The sequence below is a fragment of the Motacilla alba genome, chromosome 10, assembly GCF_015832195.1.
Source record: "Motacilla alba alba isolate MOTALB_02 chromosome 10, Motacilla_alba_V1.0_pri, whole genome shotgun sequence".
Classification (NCBI taxonomy): Eukaryota; Metazoa; Chordata; class Aves; order Passeriformes; family Motacillidae; genus Motacilla; species Motacilla alba.
In genome coordinates, this window is record NC_052025.1 from 13,454,905 (window position 1) to 13,475,454 (window position 20,550).

A 20,550-nucleotide genomic window follows, 5' to 3' on the forward strand; every position below is an offset into this window, starting at 1 on the left:
TGCTGTAATTACCTTCTCTGTCTCTAGAGAGATGCAAATTACCAAAGCTCCCAGTGCCCCCCATCATCATTCAACCATTTCATCAGCCTGAGGCAGATAATTTGTGTGCTCCGTATCCACCAGCAGCAAGGGCCAGGGAGCAGCTGTGGGAGGATGTTTATGGTGCTCTTCTGCCACAAAACAGAAATTCCACTCTGAAACCTGCGTGCGAGTGGAGTGGTACTTACCTCTTGAAATAATTAGTAGTTTTATTTCCCAATATTTAGAAAATTGGACCCTTGATATTTTCCTGTTTTGACTGCTAAGTGTGAATGTGATTGCAGGAGGAACAAGAATCTTGTGCACAGCAGGTCTAGCTCTGGGGTTGGGATACACTCACTGAGTATTTTTCTACCAACAGTTTCTGACCAGGAAGCACAAGTTTTTCCCTGAGGTTTTCACTTCAAAGCAATCACCCACACCAGAAGAATATAAGGAAGGATCCTAGAGATTTCTTCTTTCCTCTGCCTAGTAGTGCCAACCTGTCTCCAGCTTTGGGGCATTCACAGGGCAGTGGGTGAGCTGGGAACATTCCTGCATTGATTCTTATCCTGATTTTGGTATAGTTGTGGGCAGATTGAACAGGATTTTATAGCTCAATCCCTGTCTCAAGCTCTGGATAGATCCAAGACATCTTTGTTGAGGTAGGATGAGTGAAGGCTGTTGGCTTTACAGAGCTCCTCAGACCCAAATTCAAGGGCAAGCAGCCTTGGCTACCTGGGACCTTCTTTTGTCATACCTGGAAGCCTCAGCAACCTCCCAGCAGCAGCAGATTGAACTCTGCCACCAGCATGAAAGCAGGAGCTGGAGCTGGGCTGAAAGGGTGTTTTAGCCCAGAGTGGTGATGCAGTGTTAAGGACAATGCCTCAGCCTTGTGACTGAAGGCAGGCAGTCTGAAAAAGAGGCCGAGAGATGCTGCTCTTCAAGTGCTTCACAAAGAAAAACTCCAAATTGACCTATCCTTTTTCCTGGCAGAACCAGCAACCTTATTTCCTTAGAGGAGTCAGATAGTACAGCTGAGGAACAACCTCTTTCACTGCTCTAGTTAACCTCCCAAAGAATACAGTGCCAAACAGGCTCTCTCAGTGTCTCAGAAAGATGTCGTGTGCCCACTGCCAATGCCTGATGGAATTGCTTCACTCAGCAGTGTGCTCCTAAGGCTGAAATCATGCTGGAGCCATGGACCACTCACTCCCATGTCCCAACTCTTTCTTGGGACATGTCTGACAAACACTCATGCCTGATGAAATTCATCTCCAGTCTCATTGGAAAAGAAAGCTTGTTGTATTATCTTTGGCCTTTATAAAGGAAAAGAAACTTTTCCAGGTGTGTGGTCTCTGGGACTGCAGCTTCTCATCTCCCAGCTGTGTTTAGCTGCCAGCTTCTCCTTCCTGTGCAGCCTTGGAAAAAGCAGCTTTTTGCTCCTTTGCCTGCATGATGGAATGTGGTGGGCAGTGAAAAAGCCTTTTGTGTCCCAAAGGAAGATGGCTTTGGGGACAAGGGAGCTTAGACCCTGCAAAGAGGCACTCAAAATGCCTAAGGAAATGTCATATGGAAAGAGAGTTTGGGCTTTGTCAGGTAAGGTGTCTGCTGGTGGGGAATGGGGGCTGCAAGGGGGTCAGGAAGGGTTGATGATGCAGAGCTGCTTGGAATCCCTCAGCAAGCAGCAGTTTTTATCATGGAATAATTCACCCAGCCCACAGCAGGAGATAGTGACTCCCAGACACTGAAGGCCAGGGACACTGGGAGTCTGTAAGACACTCAGATGGACTTTTCCTAGTTTAACTGCAGAAATTGGAAAAGCAGTAAAATGGAAGAGACTCACTTTAGATCCAGTTTCCTAGAGAAAAGCACAATAAATAAATTCCTCTCAGTGTTGTTAGGCCTTTGTGTGCTTCCCAGAGAACAGAGAGTTTTAGTGGCCTGAAATATTAACTGGTGTGGCAAGGGGAAGCACCAGGATCAGCATGTACCAGCTGGGTTAGTGGTGGCATGTGCTGGCATGGCTGCTCGTGCCTCCAGGGCCACCATGCTGGTGGTGCCAAAACAGTCCCTGCTGTCTGCACCAGGGCAGGCTGCAATGGCAGTGTCCTGCCTCAGAAAATACTAGAAAATACTAGATAGAAAAGGTCTTGGCATGGAGAAATACAGGCATGGCCTTCCAGGGAGCATCCCTAGGAATGGTGTGCACGGGAGTCTGCCCGCAGGTTGGGTGGGGGACAAGACTGGGTGTTCCTGGCACAACCCCCTCACTGCCTTGGGGTCTGCAGTGACCACATCCCTCTCTGCTCACTAAGGGTGTCCATCACTTCCTCATTTCCTTTGGTTACTGATTTTGCAGCTTTAGTTTCCTGTCAGCAGCAGTTTGGAAGTAGGTGTAACAGCACGTTGCCGTTATAGACCTGCTCTGGAGTCTGCAATAAGTTGTTGCCATTTGCTGTTAGCTCAAACAGGCAACAGGCTTTGTTAGAAAACTTGCAGAGTTCTGGCGCTCCCCTTCCTGTGAAGCAGCACCACAGTTGGACTGTCGTGGGACAGAAAAGGAATTTCAGAAGAGGAAGCTAGAATGGTGACTTTTTTCCCCCAAAGCCTCAACCTCGTGGTTTTTCTCAAGCCTTTCTCTGTTCCTTTCCACTGGAGCTGTGTGTCTGTCCACACAGCGCAGAGCTGGGGGCTGATCCCCATCCAGCAAGAGCAGTGACTGTGTGGGATTCCTGTCTCCTGGCCACTTCTGACACCCAACTCTGTGCTTTTTGCATTCTCCTCCCTCTAGGGCACACGGCCCAGATGCAATGATCCTGGTGGATGGGCAGCCTCGACAAGCCAAAGGGGAGCTGGGGCTGTCCCAGATGCTCCACATCGCTAGCCAGATCGCCTCTGGAATGGTGTACCTTGCCTCCCAGCACTTTGTCCACAGAGACCTGGCCACCAGGAACTGCTTGGTTGGAGCCAACCTGCTGGTGAAGATTGGAGACTTTGGGATGTCAAGAGATGTCTACAGCACTGATTACTACAGGGTAAGGCAGCTGCAGTGGCACGCTGATATGCTCAGCACAAAGGGAGATAGGAAATGTTACACAGTAAATCAGTTTTTGGAGCCCTTGGGCTCTCTTGCTTGGTTATTACCTCATTGAAACATGTGCACAGAAGTTGATCAGGCATCCCTAAACTGTCCTTAATCCTGTTCAGTCCTGGCCATGCTTTTAGTTAAGACACCCATGCAGATGCCTACACACAGACTTTGTGATACCCCAGCGCACAGTCACACGCTTTTGGATGGCTCTGAAATCATCCCATCCTTACTGCCTATTTTTATTCCTTGTTTTTTGAAGACATTGACAAATTAAAGGTAATCCAGAGAGATGATAAATACTATAGGCTGTGACCTCTGGTGTTAGATTAAAGAAACTTAATACAGGGACCCAGAGAGAAGGCAACTGAAAGACTGACAGATAAGTGCATAAAATATGGAAGAGGAAATAATAGTCAATTTAGGTTTGACCTCAGAACATTTTTTTTCCAGTAGGGTCATAATTTAAACAATGGAATAATTTGCCAGGGGTAGGTTGCTGAGAGCCTGTCATTAAAGAAGTTCAGGAAGCAGCTAGACAAAAATGCCTGGGTTTAGTGTAGAGGCTAATCCTGTACTCATCTCTGGGGAGAGACTCAATGAACCAGGAATGCCTTTCCAGCCTTTTCTCCTGTGATTTGTGCTCACACTGTTCCCTTGTCTTGCACACTCCCTCTGTACCTGTCTGTACTGTCCTGCCTGCCTGATGGCAGCGTCCCTGGGGGAACAGCGTTTTTCCCTTCCCAGCTGCAGGAGAAATGTGATGTGAGAACTGTTTGGGGCACACTGGAGTAAGAGTTTGTCTTTGGATCATCCACCAGCAGGGAAGGAAGGGCTTTTCAGGCTAGGGAGCCATGGTTTCTAGCCTGATGCTTGCACAGGGGCTGATTTATTTCTGCTTACAACATGTGTGTTTGGCATGGGGGGTGATTTCTCCCAGCTACCCAGAAAGGGGTGGCCTATTGTCTTGATCAAATTCAGGAATTTTTCATGATGTGATAGCTGCCAAGTGCAGTTACTGTGCTGGGGAGGAGGGGAAACGTGATCAGATTTGTGCTGAGATGTATCACCTCTCCCAGGCCAGAACACTGGATTGCCTCTGGGTTTAATTACCCCTGAGGGAACCAACCCTCACTGTGCAGCAGAAAGCCCATGCTGGGAAAAAGTGTCAGTGCAGTTACTGGGCAGTGATGAAGAAAGAGAGGTGATGTGGTCCCATAACTGCTGAAATTCAGGAAGGAACAAGTAGGGAAGAGAAGAGCCCAGGGGAGATGAGAAGCAGCACATGTGATTACTCAAGTTCTTGCCTGCCTTCTTCCCTTCAGCCCTGCTAATCCTGCCCCAACCACAGGCAGTGTCACACTGCTGGACACAATCCCAGCTGAGCTTGTGCCCCTGCAGTGCCAAGAGCCCTCTGTGCTAGGGGAGGAACTGCTGGCTGTTGCCACAGCTGGGGGGGCTGAGATGATCTCCACAGGCCAGTTTATTGTCATGGGGTTTTTTGTCTTCTCTGTGGTGGTGTCCTGTAGCCCTCATCCTGTCTGTGCAAAGTGCTTTGCTGAGGACTGCTCTGTGCTGTCTCATGCAGTGTCCTAAGGCTCTTTATTGAACTTTTCTCTGCATACACAAATTGCCAAATGTGACTAAAGTAGTAAACAGTTATCACCCAGAGCAAGAACGGAGTTTCAGACCATTACAGACTTTTGTTCTTAGTTGATTTTCCTGTCTTTGTTGTCACTTACTTTCAGTATGTTTAAAACTTTTGATCATGAAATTAATTCATGGAGGCCTTATCTCCGTTAAAGTTTGAAGGTTTCTAGCAAAATAAGGTTCTGATTGCCCATATTTACACGGGTGGCATGAGGGGCAGAGGGTTTACACCACCTGCCCAAGGCCAAAGCAGGAATTGGTGACAGAGCTGGGAAGCCTCCCCAGGCCAGCAAAGAGCAGAATTCCAGGGGCCAGGTGTCCTTCATCCCTCCTCCAGGCACAGTCCAGCCACACTCCTCCCAGAATATGAGCAAAGAAGCTCAAGTGGGAGAACCAAACTGCTCCTTGCTCTCAGCTACAAAAGCTGGAGATTTGGCTGAGGAGTTGAACTTTCAAAGTCTTCAGTGCTGTCCCTGGTCACATCCATGATCTGCCTGGTGACGTTTCCAAGTCTGTCTTCCAGTGTTTGTGCATGGCAGCTTTCCCCTTTAGACAGCCTGCCACTGCCAGCAGTGGGACCTGGAGCAAAGTTCTGCTTCAGTTGGTTCTAGAAAATACTGCTTGGTGTGTCCAAGCTACAGCCCTGGGAGAAGCTGTAATTTGTCATCAACACAGGGAGAAATCCCCCCGCCAAAGCTGACACAAAGTGACAGGACTGGAGCTCTCTGCAAGCACTCTCTTCAGCCGGCTGGGTCCCTGTGTTTGCTCCTGCCCAGGCCCTGTGAGCCTGGATAACTGGGTATGTGGCTGCATTACCGTGTTCCAGGCTGAGGATTTGTTCCTAGCCATTTCCTTTCTTTCCCATTTTTTAATCTTTTAAGACAAAGAAAGTACACCATCTGGCTCCTGCGTTTGTGGGATGCAAAATTGCTTTAACAAAGGTGAACTGATTAATTTTCTGTTACACATTTGGGTACAGAAAACAAACATCTGCGTAACAAAAACAGCAGAGAGGCTTGTTCCCCCTCTCTGCAAGCTCTCCATGCTCTGCCTGAAGAGTGATTTATCCTTTTCCTCCTCCATCACAGAGGGATCCCATTAGCCGTTGCCTTTTAACCTCCTTTTGAGAAGACAGGATGGACAGAAAATGATTGTGGTGGAGGTGGAAGTGCAGGGGGGAGGTGGAACAGCATCTGAGTGCCAAGAGGAGGAAAGTGGAGGAACTGGGGAGCCAGGGAGAAGTAGCCCAGCTTCTGTGAGAAGAGGGAAGGAGGGGCTGCTGAAGGAGCATTTCTGTGCTGTGTTGTGTAACGTGCTGTGCAATCTTTGGTGTGGGTCTCTGTGGGCAGGCGGGATGGAATATATCCACACTGGAGAGGAAAGGTTTGGGCGGATTTCATTTTCCTTGTTGTTTTCTCTAAAAAACGGTGTGGGTAGGCGATTTTTTTTAGGTATGACTCAGGACTGTGACAGCAGGTGGTGGGACGCTGCAGGTCAGGGACATTGTGCCTCAGCCAAGCTGAGGGTGGCATGGAGACTGCAGCAAGTGAGGCACAGGATGTCTGCCCAGTGCTGTCCTGGAGGATGTCTTGGTGGCTCTGGGGGAGTGTCAGAGCTGGGGGCATCACCAGGGTTGAGATCAGAATTCCTAGCTGCTCCTTCACCCTGCACACTGGAGTTTGGTTGCTCCAAGAGCCCTTCTGTGGCTCTGGACCCACCCAAGCTCCAGTAATACCAAAATAATTTTCCATTTTTTTCCCCCCAGATGTGTCACTCAGTTCCAAAACAAAATCACATGGCAGCTGTCCAGGGACAGGGCAGTATTTCTTCATCTTCAGATGAGAACACAGTCCTAAATAATAGTCAAGACTCCTTAAGAGCTCCCGAGGTCATGTCCTGACATGGGTGGGACATCAGCAATGAAGTCAAATGCCAAAGAGAGGAAGGATTTATGCAGACACTAAACCTCATGAAGACATTCCTCTGTCCATATTTCCTCTGTCCTACTCTTCTGGCATCCTGCTCCAAATCCTGAGGTGGGCTTGACACTTCTTAGGGATTTAGCTCCATCCTTTCACAGAGATCAGTCCCGAGTGTTCTCCTGGTCATTTCATCATGCAGAGCACACCTGCTTGTCAAATAAAAAAGACATGCATGACTGGAAAAGGGCTCTGGAATTTTTATTATTATTACTATTTTTATTTATTTCTAGCAATAAGAGATAATCATAATGACAAAAATGCTCCCTGTTTCTGTGTCCTCACCACTCTGGAGCATTGGTTGGATTTGGGAGAAACAAGGTTTGCAGGAAGAAGCAGTATCTTTTAATAGAACACACGATATTGTTGGAAGCGGGAGAAAGAATGAATTTTAGGTGCACAAACCCTCTCTGAGTTCTTATTTTTTATTGTTATTTTCTGTTGTATCAGTTGGTTTAATAAAAGATTAATATCTCTTCCCATGAACCTTGGCTTTCACACCCTCAGACCATTAGAACCAAAAAATTTCTGCTATGACTTTGGCCTTAGGTCAGTGTTCCTTAAAAAGTCTGGGATCCCTCCTCCTCTGAAGCATGAAGGTTTACTGAGTAAACAATTTATTTCTTCTCTTTCTTTAAAATGGCCAGCAAAACCCCCATATTCTTGATAATTTTCAGTACCCATTTAAGGTTGCTTTCTGATGACCATCTCCCATCTTGACCATCTCTTACTTTTCCTCTGCCATTCAAGATTGGCTTCTTTCTCATGGATACAGCCAGTTGTTTTTCCGGTGAAGTTTCCATGTGTGCAATAGGTTGCTGAGATTTAGCAGCTGCCTGGGTTGTGCTCCTTTGGAGGCTCATCCAGCATGGTGGATAACACTAACAGACAAGCCTTGCATTGAAAGTGGATTTAGTCTGACCCACAGTTTTCTCCATGGAGGGCTCCAAAATAATCACACCATCACTGGTGCTCTGTTCCCAGCAGCCCTGAGCTCTCTGCAGAGGGTTAGCTGTACTCTCGCAAGTTGCCTTTTTGTGCAGACTTGTCAGAGCCCCTTAGAGCTCCTGTGGATCCCTCAGCTGCACAAAAACCACTGTCAGCCCCTGGTGCTTTCTTTGTAGTTTTGCTGTGCAGCTCATGCAGTGGATCCCTGGAGCACAGGAGAACTGCTGCCCAGCCCTGTCAGCACCAGGATGGAGCCCTGTGATGAGTGTGCTGGGGCTCTGAACCATCACCTGCTGAGGGAAAGGCAAACAGGCACAAGGGAGGAAAACTCCCTCAGAATTTCTAGCTGGGATCTGGTACTGCCTCACTTTGGGAGGAAAAATAAGCTGCCCCTCTCAGGTTTTATGGTAGAGCCAGTGTACACTGGCTGTAAGTCAGCTCTGGACAGAGAATGAGCCAGGCTGTGCACTGGCTCAGCTCAGTGCTGACGGGTGGGGGGAGCAAGCTCAGTCCCTGGCCACGCTGGCTGTTGGGGGGGAGCTCTTGTAGAAGGTAAAATGTGTGTGCCACATTCAGCTTCACAATCAGCACCTTTCCTAGCACCTCAATTCTGTGCAGATGCATCTGTGCACCACCTTTTCCTCTTCCAGCCCTTCTCTGAGGAGGAAAATGTGATGTGCTGCTCTCTCTCCATCCTTTCTGCTCAGGTTTTGGGAAGGTTTCACATCTACAAATCTATGTTCTATTAGGAAGAGGACTTAGAAGTAAAAAGTGTTTTAATTTTCTCCTTCTTAGCTGGGATTATTGAAATATATCTTGCTTTGTCAGACCTACAAGAGTAGGGGAAAAAAAAGTGTCACAGTGACCTGGAGATGTTACTGATACAAATGTGCCAGCCAAGCAGAGCCACAATCTTTCTATGTGCAAGAGCCTGTGTTTGAAAGTATTACATGCCCTTCTCAATATTTGTTTATCCCATGTATCCCAGCACCCCAACCCCTGATTTATTTCTTTCCTTGTTCTTATTGCCATCACTCCTCCTAGATGACATCTGTGTGCCTCTTTAGGTGTGGGTGGCTCATGCCATGGTGCCTCTGGTTGGGGTTTTGGGCACAGAAAAACCAGATTCCTCCTAAGCTGCAGTAGGGTTGGCAAGGGGAGGAGAGGGAATGGCTCAGTGTGGGTGTGTGGGTGAAGTGTCTCTGTGCCTGTCCTGGTGTGCTCTGCGTGCAGGAAAAGTCAGTGTGATATTGAACGTGCTGGTCTTTGATATCTCTGTGGCTCCTATAAAAACCTCTGCAAATTGAATTTGTGGCACAGCTCCTTATCTCCTGAAAGGAAGATGTAACAGCATCATCTTGTGTTTTAGCCAGTCATTTTCCCTCAACACTTCCCCATTTCTACACTGAGGGAAAAACAAATGTTGAGTCTTTTTTTTTTTTTTTCTCCTGTTTGGAACCTTAAGAGCCCTTCACACAAAGCAGCTCAAGTGCAGAAGAATTAATTGGGGAAATTAGGTTGTGCTGTATTCCTGGCATTTCCTCAGAAATGGTAATTGCCCTAATTCTCCACCCTGTCAAGACCTGCATCTGCACCCTGTTTTCTCCCTCCCCTTTTTCTCAATGTCTACCTGTTGTTCTCCTGCTTGAGTTGCTGTTTTCATGCTGTTGCCATTTATTTCATTCCAGTAATGAGAGGGATGTGGCAGGTGAAGAGCTCTCACAATCTGGTGACATCTTCTTTGAAGCACAGGCACAAAAGAGCGGTTTGTTTTTGGGAGATAAAAACCTCCCTGTTCTGGTGCTTGACCTCCACGCTCACCTCTTCTCCTGCTTGGGGTATGTTGCTGCTGTCATGGCAAGTCATTTGGCTCAGAATTTTTGTTTAATACAGTCTCAATATTCACCTAAACACTGACCTCCAGCTAAATCCCTGTGTTCCCCCCAAACCCTCACATACCTACTGAGAGCTTATCAAACTTAGGATCTTTCAATCAAAGCTCAGCCCCATTTCCCAGGCATTTGAATTGAGCCTTTTGATTTCTCCCAAACATCAGGCTGAGATCCAGAGGGCTGGGAGTTCAAAGCCCTTCATTTTAGCTTCCTGATGGTTTTTAACCTTCCATTTGCAGAGGTCAAAGATGTAGCCAAACAGGGAGGAATTGTTTGCTGTTCAGTATTTCCCATCCTAAAACACCTGAGGATGTCTATGACAAGTTTGGATTCAACAGAGATGATTCTTCCAGTCCATGTCCATGCAGACTGGACTTTGGCTGCTTTTAAAAGCTGTCCAGGCTGATCTCTTTTTTCCTGGGATCTGGGGAGAGTCCTGGGAGTAACCAGTCAAATGCTGGAGCCATCACTGGGGTAGTGACACCATCCCCAGAAGTTAGAGTCAGCTCAGAAAGCTGGGGCTGTTTCTCAATGCAGCCAAACTACCCAAGCCTGTCACCTCTGCTGTAAAAACTTGAAATAGCAAATTTCCTGCTGGAAAGTTCAGGAACCTTTTCCCCTCAAAGCAATTCCCTTTGCATAAAACTTTACTATGGAGGGCAGGGCTCTTCTCTAGTTTCAGTGTTGCCTGGCTGCAGCCAACAGATCTAGAGAGGCAAGAGACGCTACTTGTGATCCCCATCCATCCTGGAGTAGTTTTTCCCCTCCCCCTGACTGTGAAACTGTTTTTCTTTCCCATGTTTTAATTTTTTTTGTCCAAGTGTGGTTCCCAACACCTGCTAGAGGCTGCCTGCATGCAGTGTGCTTGCTTCTTTCTCCTGTCCCCACTTGGAACACCCCATTAGCCTGAAAGCTGTGACAGACAGGGAAAAGAGCACAATGTCTCCTTTTAAGCAAGATTAGACTCTCCCTTGGTGGAGATCCATCCACAATGTGTTTCACCGTGGTGCCACCAGAAACAAGGAAGGATTTTGTACACAGTAGTCAGAGACACTGATGGTTCTGGGTTTTATCAAGGTGGGTACAAATTTAAACTGTATTTAAATTTAAACTGATTTAAATTGCAGCTAGGGCTGAAGAAGGTAGAGAGCCTTGTGCCAGCACATTATTCCAGCTTCCTGATTCCAGCACAGGTGGACCAGAAAGAATGTGAGTGGTGAACTGTTTATGCTTTGGGAGGAGCACTGCTACTTACAGTCCAGTGAGACTGGAATATGCAAATGTAAAACCCTCTCCTCTCCTCTCGTCTAGGTTGTTAAACCCATTTCCTCACTGCAGCCCAGCTGGCCACTGGCATCCTCCTGCCTTCCCACCTGCAGGACCATGATCTCAGCTCTCCTTTACCATGGGTGCAGCCCATGTAATCAGCAAATAAACTGGAGGCAGAGAAGTTATAAACCAGTTTAGTGAGATCGTGGATAAGTTTTGTTCTGCTTCATGACAAACTGAAGGCCTCCCTGAAAAAATTAAAATGAAAGTATCTTCATCCACATCCCTAATTAAGACGCTTGTATGGAAGGAAACCACTGCTTTTCTTTTTTTTCCTGCTGATTCCTGCATGGTCAGAGTTTCTCCAGGCTTTCCCTTCCTGATCCCCCCAGTTTCATAGTCCTGCCTCTCCCAGCCCCAGCGAGCTCCTTCTCCCCCCCAGCTGGATGGAGAAAGGCCGTATTTGCAAGCAGCTTTAATACCCAGGCTGTTTAGGGCTCGGCTGTCAAAGAGAGCGTGTTCAATGTACAATCAAGGGGCAACGATGCACAAAATTGCACACACACACGAAATGGGAATCTTTTCTCAGTGCGTGTTGAGCTTTGAACGCTTAAGTGATTCCACCTCTCTCTTCCCCATCCAATTATGTGGGCGACACATGATAAGATTGCTAAAGGCATTAGTGAGGGAAATCTTTATACTGCCTAATCAATAGTGTTCTGCTCAGTAGAAGGCATCTGCCCACTCTGGCCTCAGACTTGCTCCTGTTTGCCTTCTCGAAACACCTGAAGTTCACCTCCTCTCTTTTTGAGCTGTGGAGACCAAGAGTTAAAGCAGCAGCGTATCTGTTGAGAATGGTTGTAGTGAAAGAGTTTCTTTCTTGCTTTAAAAAAACCCCAACAAAACAAAACAAAAAACCAAACAAATATATAGAGAGAGCCCTGCCAAACTCACATATCAGGGTTTTTGGAAATGTTTGCTGTGTAAGCCAGAGGGACTTTCTGCCCCTTTCTGCTGTATGGTCCTTACAGGAATGGCCAAAAAACCTTATAAGCAAAGGAGCTGGATGATAATTTTTCTGAGCATCACTGAGGCAAGATGCCAGATTTTATGGGCCACTAGACAGATCCAATATAGCAAATCCTCTGTTCCACTGTGGATTCTGAGACCAAATTATCAATTAATGTGAAGCATTAAAAAATCCAAATCCCTTTTAGTTCCCTGCAGTCATTAGTGACAAGATACAATATCTATAGCTCAAATGCTTTGCCAGCATCCCCTGGCAGCAAGGCAGAAACTTCAGTCCTATTTTTTCTAACATATATAAAAAAAAAAACATATGAGATCAGTGGTTTTTACACTCAAATTCGGCTGCCTCTACATATTTACTTAGATGGAGAAATAAATCAGGTTTGGGTTACTCTCCGGGTTAGTTATTTGTTATTGGAATAAATGCATGGTAATAGATCTGACAGAGGGAGATGTTTCCCTTTCAGCTCTGTGTTTGAGGTAGAATTTGCTTTGTTCTGCACTATATTATATTGATGTTTTTCCCCCACTGCTGGATGACTTCATTTGCTCTACTTCTTTCCAACATCCGTGCCTCTGCCACAGCTGGCTTTAGGATGCAGTTTTATGCACAGACTTCTCTTTTGTTTTCCCCCAACTGTAACATAGAGGCAATTTAAACAACCATCATGAAACAATTTTCTAAGCCTTTCCTCCCCCCAGTTCCTACCTCAACTTTTTGGGAAGGGAGGTGGGTCAGTCATCCAATGGGCAATTCCCCAAGCAGAACGAGCTGTCAGCTCCATTCAGCAGCTCAGTTGCCACTGCTGATGCAGGGTGTGCAGGTGCCCACAGCAATGACCAGCTAGACACACCCTGAGGCCATATTTTGGGTATTCCCCAGGCAGTTCTCAGCCTGAGTTCCTCAGTAGCACAGACAGAAGTGTACCCCCAAACCACTGTGTTCACCAACTGCCTTTCCATCTTGGAATTTTGTCCTAGTGGGAACACAAACATCTCACTGGAAAATCAGCAGACTTTATGCCTCTTATTCACTCCTAATGTGCTCACTGAGATCCCTACCCCTTTTCCTCTCTCCTATTCTCCAAATCTTTCCTACTTTGATGCAGAGGAAAATGCAGTGCTGTATTTCCTGCCCCAGAATTTTGCTTCCCCTGTCCCTTTCTGAACTTCAGTTTTCTCATTGCTGGCAGGTTTGTGGGTGATTTGGAGCTGTGGGATCAGCTATTTTCTTCCCCAACCTGCGACAGTACTGATGGGACAAAGACTTTTGGGCCAGCGTAGGGTGATGTGTGAGATGCTTCACTGGGACATTTGGCCAACAATACCCTTAACTCTGGCTGGCCTGAGCTTGTTCAGTGGTGACATCAGGCCTGGGCCTTATTCTGCTGGCAGAGGCAGATGAGTCCCTGCACCATGCTCAGGAGGGTTGGCAATGGGCAAGAAGCAGGACGCTGAAGTACCAGACACAGAGCAAGTGTGCAAGCGTCCTAAAATTTCTCTTGTCTGGAGAAGAATTCTGGGTCCCTCAAGGGATGGCATTCTGTGTGACCTTTCTGTGTGGCCTCACAGTCCAAGGAGAAGTTTCAGGAGGCTGAGTGCCCCTTGACTCTTGCCCAGCTCACCCTCTCTGTGCACTGGTGCAGGTGACCGTGTGGGGTGCGAGGTGGTGGCCACAGGGGCCAGAGGGTCTCACCTGCGCCACGCCCTCACAGCAAAGCTTGAGCAGTGTTGGGATGTTGCAGCCAGCAAAAGACTTTTGGTTCAGTTAAAGACACACCCTTTCCCTTCTTGTCCCCTTGCTTCATCCCCCCCCATCCCTCCCTCCCTCTCTCACCCTTCCCTTCTCTTTTGTTTGTCTCCTTCCCTTGTTCTCACCCATTCACTGTCAGGAAGGGCCGCGTCTGAAGGGCCAGCTCAGCACAGCGTGGCAGCGACACAGACTGGCACCGTCGGCAGCTGCAACAGTGAGTGGATCCCAAACCCTGCAAGTGGGGGACTGGTGCTGCTTGGGCATGAAATGACTCGTGGGGCTGATTAGCTTTGGGAATAGCTCGGGTCTTGTGCGTTTGGCAGTGAAGGGGCTCTTGTCTGTGATGGGAACTGCACACGTGTCTACTCTAGCCACTCTCTGGGGCTCCTCTGGATGGTGAGATAATATGGGATGGATGCAGAAGTCCTCAGTGCCACCCTCCTCTGAGGGTGTCTGCACCAGTGGACAGTGTGGGCTGTCCTTGGCCTGTGATGGCAGGCAGCAAGTACAGCATGGTGTGTCTCTGTGCAGCTAAACTACCCCACGCCTCCAGGCAGGGTGGCATTTGCACTGCTCACAGGGACTGTCCCTGACCTGTGTTGTCCTCTCAACAGCTGCTTGGACAGTCAAACTGGCACGGGCCAGACCATTTGGGTGGCTGGATTGCCACATGCCAGCCCTGACAGCTTTTGTATGCTGGTCTGGACACGCTCTGAGTGTCTGACCGGGTGTCTGCAGCTGTGATTGAGTGGATGTCACCCCACACTTCCCACTGCTGCTCCCATCTCTTGGCCAGAGGAGAGGCAGCGAGGGGTTGCTGTGAGTTTGAAGCTCTGACAGAGCAAAGGAGTTTGGTTCTGCCAAAGGTGTGGCTGATGGGAGCCATGTGAGCCGTGTGAACCTGCTGAGGGCTGGTGATGCCTCTGTTCACCCTGCCCTCCCTCCCACAGAGCAAAGCCAGCATCCTGTGGTGCTCACTGCAGGATCCTCAGCTCAGTGTCCCCTCCAGGAAGCTGAAGGGCTGCTGAGGCTGAGCTGCAGGAGCCTGAGACAGGAGCAAACATCCAGCTTGGTTGTCCTGTGGGATTTTTCTGCTGGCACACAAAGAAATGCTCTGTTGATCCAGAAAGTTAGGGAGTCTTTGCTTGAGCCTGTTTTGGAAGTGGATGGAGCTAATCCACCCTGAGACACTGAACAGAGCAGTTATGACCCCTCATAGTTTAAGGCAGGAAAGTGATAGCTTCCACACTTTATTTCCCAACAACTTCCCTGTGCCAGCAGCCTCAGAGATGGGCATGAATATTTGCAAGATAGGCATGTTTGGGATAAATCACCTGGGTCCAGTTAGCCCAACCTCCCTGTGGCACTGTGAGGGGAGCTGTTTGCTCCTGGCCAGGCGATGCAGGATGAGTGTCAGGACCCCTCCTCCTGCTCCAGAGAATGCCTACAGCAGCTGAGGGGCTCTTGCAAATCCTTCCTGGGGTCTGTGACAGAGCAAGGCTCGGGCACTTCCTGACTGTTGCCAGAACCAAATGGGAGTGTGAGTTTAGATATTGCTGATTTTGCAGAGGATATGTCAGCAGATAAGAAGATTTGCCACTGAAAGGTGATTTTGTTACGCTTATGCCTTTCTGAGCCAAAATTGAATTGTGGGGTGTGGATGGGAATTTAGTTCTAAGCACTGATGTAATTTTGTATCCTTGGCCCTGAAGGCAGTTTTAAAAAAATTATTTTCCCTGGTGCCCTGACACTATTTTGTTGCCTTTGAATCATGTCCTTATGACAGAACAGATACTGGGGTTGACCTTTGCAATGTGACATAATAATATGTGACTTCTTTATCGCTCTTTTCATTCAAAATGCTTGGCACACTACGAATCTGATCTTGCAACCACTAGCCACTGGGCCTAGCACTCACTGCTCCAAGCAATCCCTGGGGAAGCCAGAGGAGCACAGAATTGCTATACCTGGAATTACTTGCAGGATCAGGCCCTGGAGAAATGTAGCACATCTGTGAATAACCACATTTTGGAGAGAGAAAGCCTTACCATCTCATTTATCATTTTTATTCGCTATCAGAAGGCCAGGCCCAGCACTAACATGACAGCCTCCCCTTGGCTACAGTGTCATGGCAGGTGATGCTGGGGCAGTATTCATAGCTATTATCTACCACTCTCTTGGTTTTTTTAAATTATTTTTTTCCCTAAAAGCCTGGTAATTAATTAACTCCTTTAGCTTATCCTGCACCATTTGATCCTACAGAAATCACAGCATTTTATCTTATTAGCAAGTAGGAATTAAAGAATTAAAACTACTGGGGGAAAAAAAAGAACATTATCACTTTCCCTAGGCATCACTTCTGAAAAAACCTCGCCCTGTACCTTTAAAAAGGTACCCAAGCTAAGCCCCAGGGCTTGACAAAGGATGGGAATCTCAGATCAGCAAATGCTTGGGCTGAAAACTGCTTTGTGCTCTGCTATGCCTGTTTTGAAAGGGAGGGCAGAGCCAGGTGCATGGAGAAGAGTCCAGCAGTGAGATCCCAGACCTGCACAGTGCTGCAGGTCCCTTTCCTGCTACTGACGTCCTCTGCCACCAGAGGAAACTCCATTAGTTCTCCTGTGCCTCAGTTTGCCATTGTTAAAGAGTGAACCCTGTTCGTGCTCACCAAGATTTACATGAAAATAAGATTGCAAGGGACACAGTCATTGCAGCACTGGGAAACAGGTAAGCACCTTAGGAATATCTAGGGAGTCTGTGAGCTGAGACATTTGAGATAGTGGTTCACAGAGAGTGAATTTTGGGAGTCCTCAGTGGCTGGAAAATGCAAAGAAGGAAGCAGGTAGGATCCTTGCACCCACCTCGGCTTGGTTTGCTCTAGATCAGTAGAACCAGGAAAGATAACTGCTCCTCCTCTTGCTGATGAGAATTGGTTAAATCTGGGCATGGGGACCTACTAACCATCACCAGGTACCTGCCCACTTCACCGCTGTTTGCCATCAGCAGAGCACTGCATCCCCACCACACCCTTAAAAACGCCTTTGAAAAATTACTTCATTAGGAGTAAAGAGATCTGGAAAGGATTCTCTGGATCATCAAATCAAATCCCCTGTTACATCAATCACATCAGATTTATCTTTTTCATAATCAAGCATCACTATTAAATGTGCTCCTAAGGGGAAGAAGACAGTCCCAGAATCCCATTGCTTTAAATCGTAGCTGCCCCTGATTTCCAGTCTATGCTTAGTCATGGCCCATTTGTTAAACAGCAGGTACCTGGCGTGGAAGCAAGAAATTTAACACAGTTTTATTAAAATAACCACCCAGAAATCCTCACCACAAAAAAATGCTGAGGTTGCAGAAGAGAACGTGCAAGGTCAGGTAATGATAACGGGGAGGCCTGAGCTCACTCTTGTAGAGCAGACTTCACATCATCTCCTGAGTGATCCAGGTGAGGAACAAGGCAAAAGTACTCACAGCACAAAGGAACCTTTATGCTATTCTTCACCATCATATTCATTGTGTAACCCTCTGTCTCTCTTGCCAGGTATAACTAGTGCTGAGCTAAACATTTGGCTATTTTTTTCCTTTTGCTGACAGGCTTTTCCCTGCCATTTATAGCTTCACTGTACAAACCATTACCTGAGCAGCATTTTTGAGAAGTCAGTGAGTTCACAGAATCATGGGATTGTTTGGATTGAAAGGGACATTAAAGACCTCTAGTCCCCCTCCCCTGCCATGGGCGGGGACACCTTCCACTGGACCAGGTTGCTCAAAGCCTCATCCAGCCTAGTCTTGAACACTTCCAAGGGTGGAGTTTCATTGTTATGTTTTGCAGATTAAGAAAGGAATTCCACAGTTATCAGCCATACCAACCCATGGTGCTTCAAGGGCAGCTTTCCCCCTCCAAAATGCCCCTGCTTTGTCCAGCACAGTCTGATTGACTCCAAACCATGCAAGTGCTACCCAGGCAGAGGAAGTGGTGCAGCAGCCTGCAGTGTACATTTCATGCCATGAAAATTATGGGATGCTCTAAACCCATTATTTGTCCAGTTAGTTCATCTAAATACACAATGCATGGACAGAGGGAAGAAATTGGTGAGTACGTGCTCAAGTGTAAAAGCTCAGTGTAACCCATCAGGTGTGATGACCCAGCCCAGCTGTGACCTGATGGCACATGGAGGTAGTGCTTAGCTCAGGCCACTGCTGCACACAATAGCCAGAGTGACTAAGGAGGAGGGCTCCTGCCAAAAGCAGGTTTGGAACTAGGACACTGCAATCCCATGTTTGCTTATTTAACTTGGCAGGTATTCAAGTGAAACAGGCACAGAGGGGAGGTATCAGAGCTGATCTCAGTACCCACATGTGGGATTTTAAGTTTCTATTTCAGTGCTCATGCTTGGAAAAGAAATGCAAGCAGACCCTCTCACCCTCCTTTTTCTTTTTTTTTAAAGCACTATTTAAATGTCATAATAATCATATAGTGCCCACCTTAATGTGCTGAACAAATTAAAATATTTTATTAGTCTATAATCTGAAAATCATTACTGTGCTTACCATAAAAAACTGCAGGTCTTCAGAGAGAATGATGTCAGTGGGTCTGAAATGAATGCAAATATATTTTGTTGCCATGAAGGTAGCAGGGGTCAGACAGCCAGCCCCCAGCCCCAGGGCAACAGGCTGTTAGCATGGGAGGGAATGAAATGCATCTCACTGTGGGGAGGGAGAAAATGGATCTCTTGGCTGATTTTCCTGGAGTTTTGCAGGGTGAATGCCTGGGTCTGGGCCTGGCTGGTTGGGATGGTTTCAGAGGAAAGCGTTGGTACTGTTCCCACCCATCTCCCTTGCAGTGAGGGTAAGGAAGCACTCAGACAGCCCATCCCAGCATGGCTGAGCTGCTCCGAACCTCTGGCTCCATTCTGCTTCCACTGACTGCACAGGTGCCTGTTCTCGTCAGGCATCCACATGCCCCTGGTGCTCCCTTCCTTCTGCAGATGACTCTGGATGTGTCTCTCCAAATAACTGCTGCCCAACAGGCAGGACACAGAGTCTCCAGCCCCAAGAAAGCAGCCTGTTCCCACTGCCTCTGGCAGCTGGCTCCCAGAGAGGCTGGGGACAGGGTAGCCCCTGCTTTGGCCAGGTGACACTGGACACTCCCAGAGCAGTGGCTCCTGAGTCCCTTGTCCTGCCCAGAGCCAGTGGGCTTCTGCTGGTTATTCCTCACTGCCTTGGGTGAGTGTCAGACGGTTCAAAGATTAATTACCATTTAACTGGCTGTATTTCCATCTCTGCAGGAGGCTGCAGTGAAAAAGACAGGAGTACTGGGATCATTTACCCTGGTATTACACAGCAGATTACCCTGCATTCACGAGGTCACCAGTTACTGTGTAATTAGACCTCCAACGCAGGGAAGTCTGTGATAGGCTTCCACACCACTCTTCTTCCTGGTGCCAGAGAAGCAGAGGGATGGCAGCAAAGTGCAGGCTGAAGCCTCATTAGGTGCATTTAAAGCTGTTAAATAGTTTAAAATTCAGGCTGGGGGAGGTGCAATGAGCGGGTAGCAAGGCCACCTGTATGTGTCAGAGAAAGGGAGCAATAAAACCCCAGAGCAGTTTGTCTACGAAATGCAGGAAAGCCAAAACAGAAAGGAGGGCTGTGAGGGAGATCCGTGTGCCAGGCAGCTGAAAGGCAAAAGGCTTTTGCTCTTCACGTGTCACCAGGGGCAGCTTTGCCAGTGGTGAAGGACTCTGCTGAGCCTGAGACCCTGTCCATGTCCCTGACCACACTGTGGGATGGTGTCCATGGGGCCATGGGGGATGCTGCAATGGATCAGGACAATGCCTCTTGCTCCAGATTGCTCTCCTCCATTTCCCACGTGCACCCAAATCAAACACCTACTCACAGAGCATTTGGAAGAATGACAAATGCCTTTGATTATCAAGCACAAATTCCAGTGGCAGCTCATTTCATCTCTTGAGTGGCTAATAAAGCAGCAAGCCCATTCTGATCAATATATACAGCAAGTAGTGCTGTAAAGTGAGATTGTGCCCGCCCCAGGCCACGTTGCATTTTGTCTTTTTAAACCAAGTCCCCTTCAAGCCAAGCACAGTCTCTTTTCAGTGGCAGCTCCCTAGAATTTCTGGTTTTCAGTGAGCCAGTGAAACAAATGCTGTTCTGAAGCCCCTCCATGAAAAGAACCCAAGTTAAAGAGCAAAGTGTGTGTCTCTACAGCAATCATTAGTTTAAATACTCTTTTATTATATAGTCACGTCCCCAATTCATCCCCTCAAAGAGCATCCATACAGTCAAGAGCTTCTGAAGAGGTGAGGCAGAAACAAAGACAGTGTGAAGCCATTGATTACTGAGGATAGAAAGGGCTGTATGTAAATAATTTGTCTAAAGGATGACCAGAGTGGGGAGATGTGCTACCTGATTGCAAATATTTACAAAGTTGTGAGCTTGAAGGTTAGAAAATGTTGAGAGAAGTATACAGAAGTTAGCACAGGGATAATGTGGTGAGGATGAGTGGGGAAAATCAGTGTGGCAAGCAGGAAATTTCTGTCATGTAGGCAAAATTTTTTCGTGATTTCCTGAGGGAGGCTGTGGGTTGTTCACTGGGTTATATGGATTGGCACCCATCAATACCTTAGCAAATCCTTTAGGGCCTGCTCTCACAAAGGAAAGGGAGAAGAATGAAATTTAATGGGGTTTTTTTCAGCTCTGCTCTCCCCCTGTAAAGCCTTTTCCTAGGCAGATGCGTGTCATTGCGGGGGCACGGCGCACACACACCCCTAACGCTCCTGGACTTGAGGGGATTATCCAGAGGAGCGAAAGCAGCCACGGCTTTAAACCCAGCATCTGTAGTCACGTTTATCCTTGAAGTAAATGCTCCAGCAGTGACATAATTGAGGGCTGTCCTGTCTG

The 20,550-nt window shown here is 47.6% G+C and overlaps 1 protein-coding gene across 2 annotated transcripts in view; it reads left to right on the forward strand.

Annotated features, from left to right (window-relative positions):
* Positions 1–20,550, forward strand: part of NTRK3 (neurotrophic receptor tyrosine kinase 3) — a 216,634-nt gene that overhangs the window by 168,280 nt on the left and 27,804 nt on the right. The window contains exons 15-16 of one of the 2 annotated variants that reach the window (XM_038146716.1): positions 2,813–3,056; positions 13,769–13,843. In XM_038146716.1, the coding sequence (XP_038002644.1) occupies positions 2,813–3,056; positions 13,769–13,843 (319 nt within the window). The remainder of the gene's footprint in view (positions 1–2,812; positions 3,057–13,768; positions 13,844–20,550) is intronic. The other variant, XM_038146717.1, reaches the window with a different exon arrangement.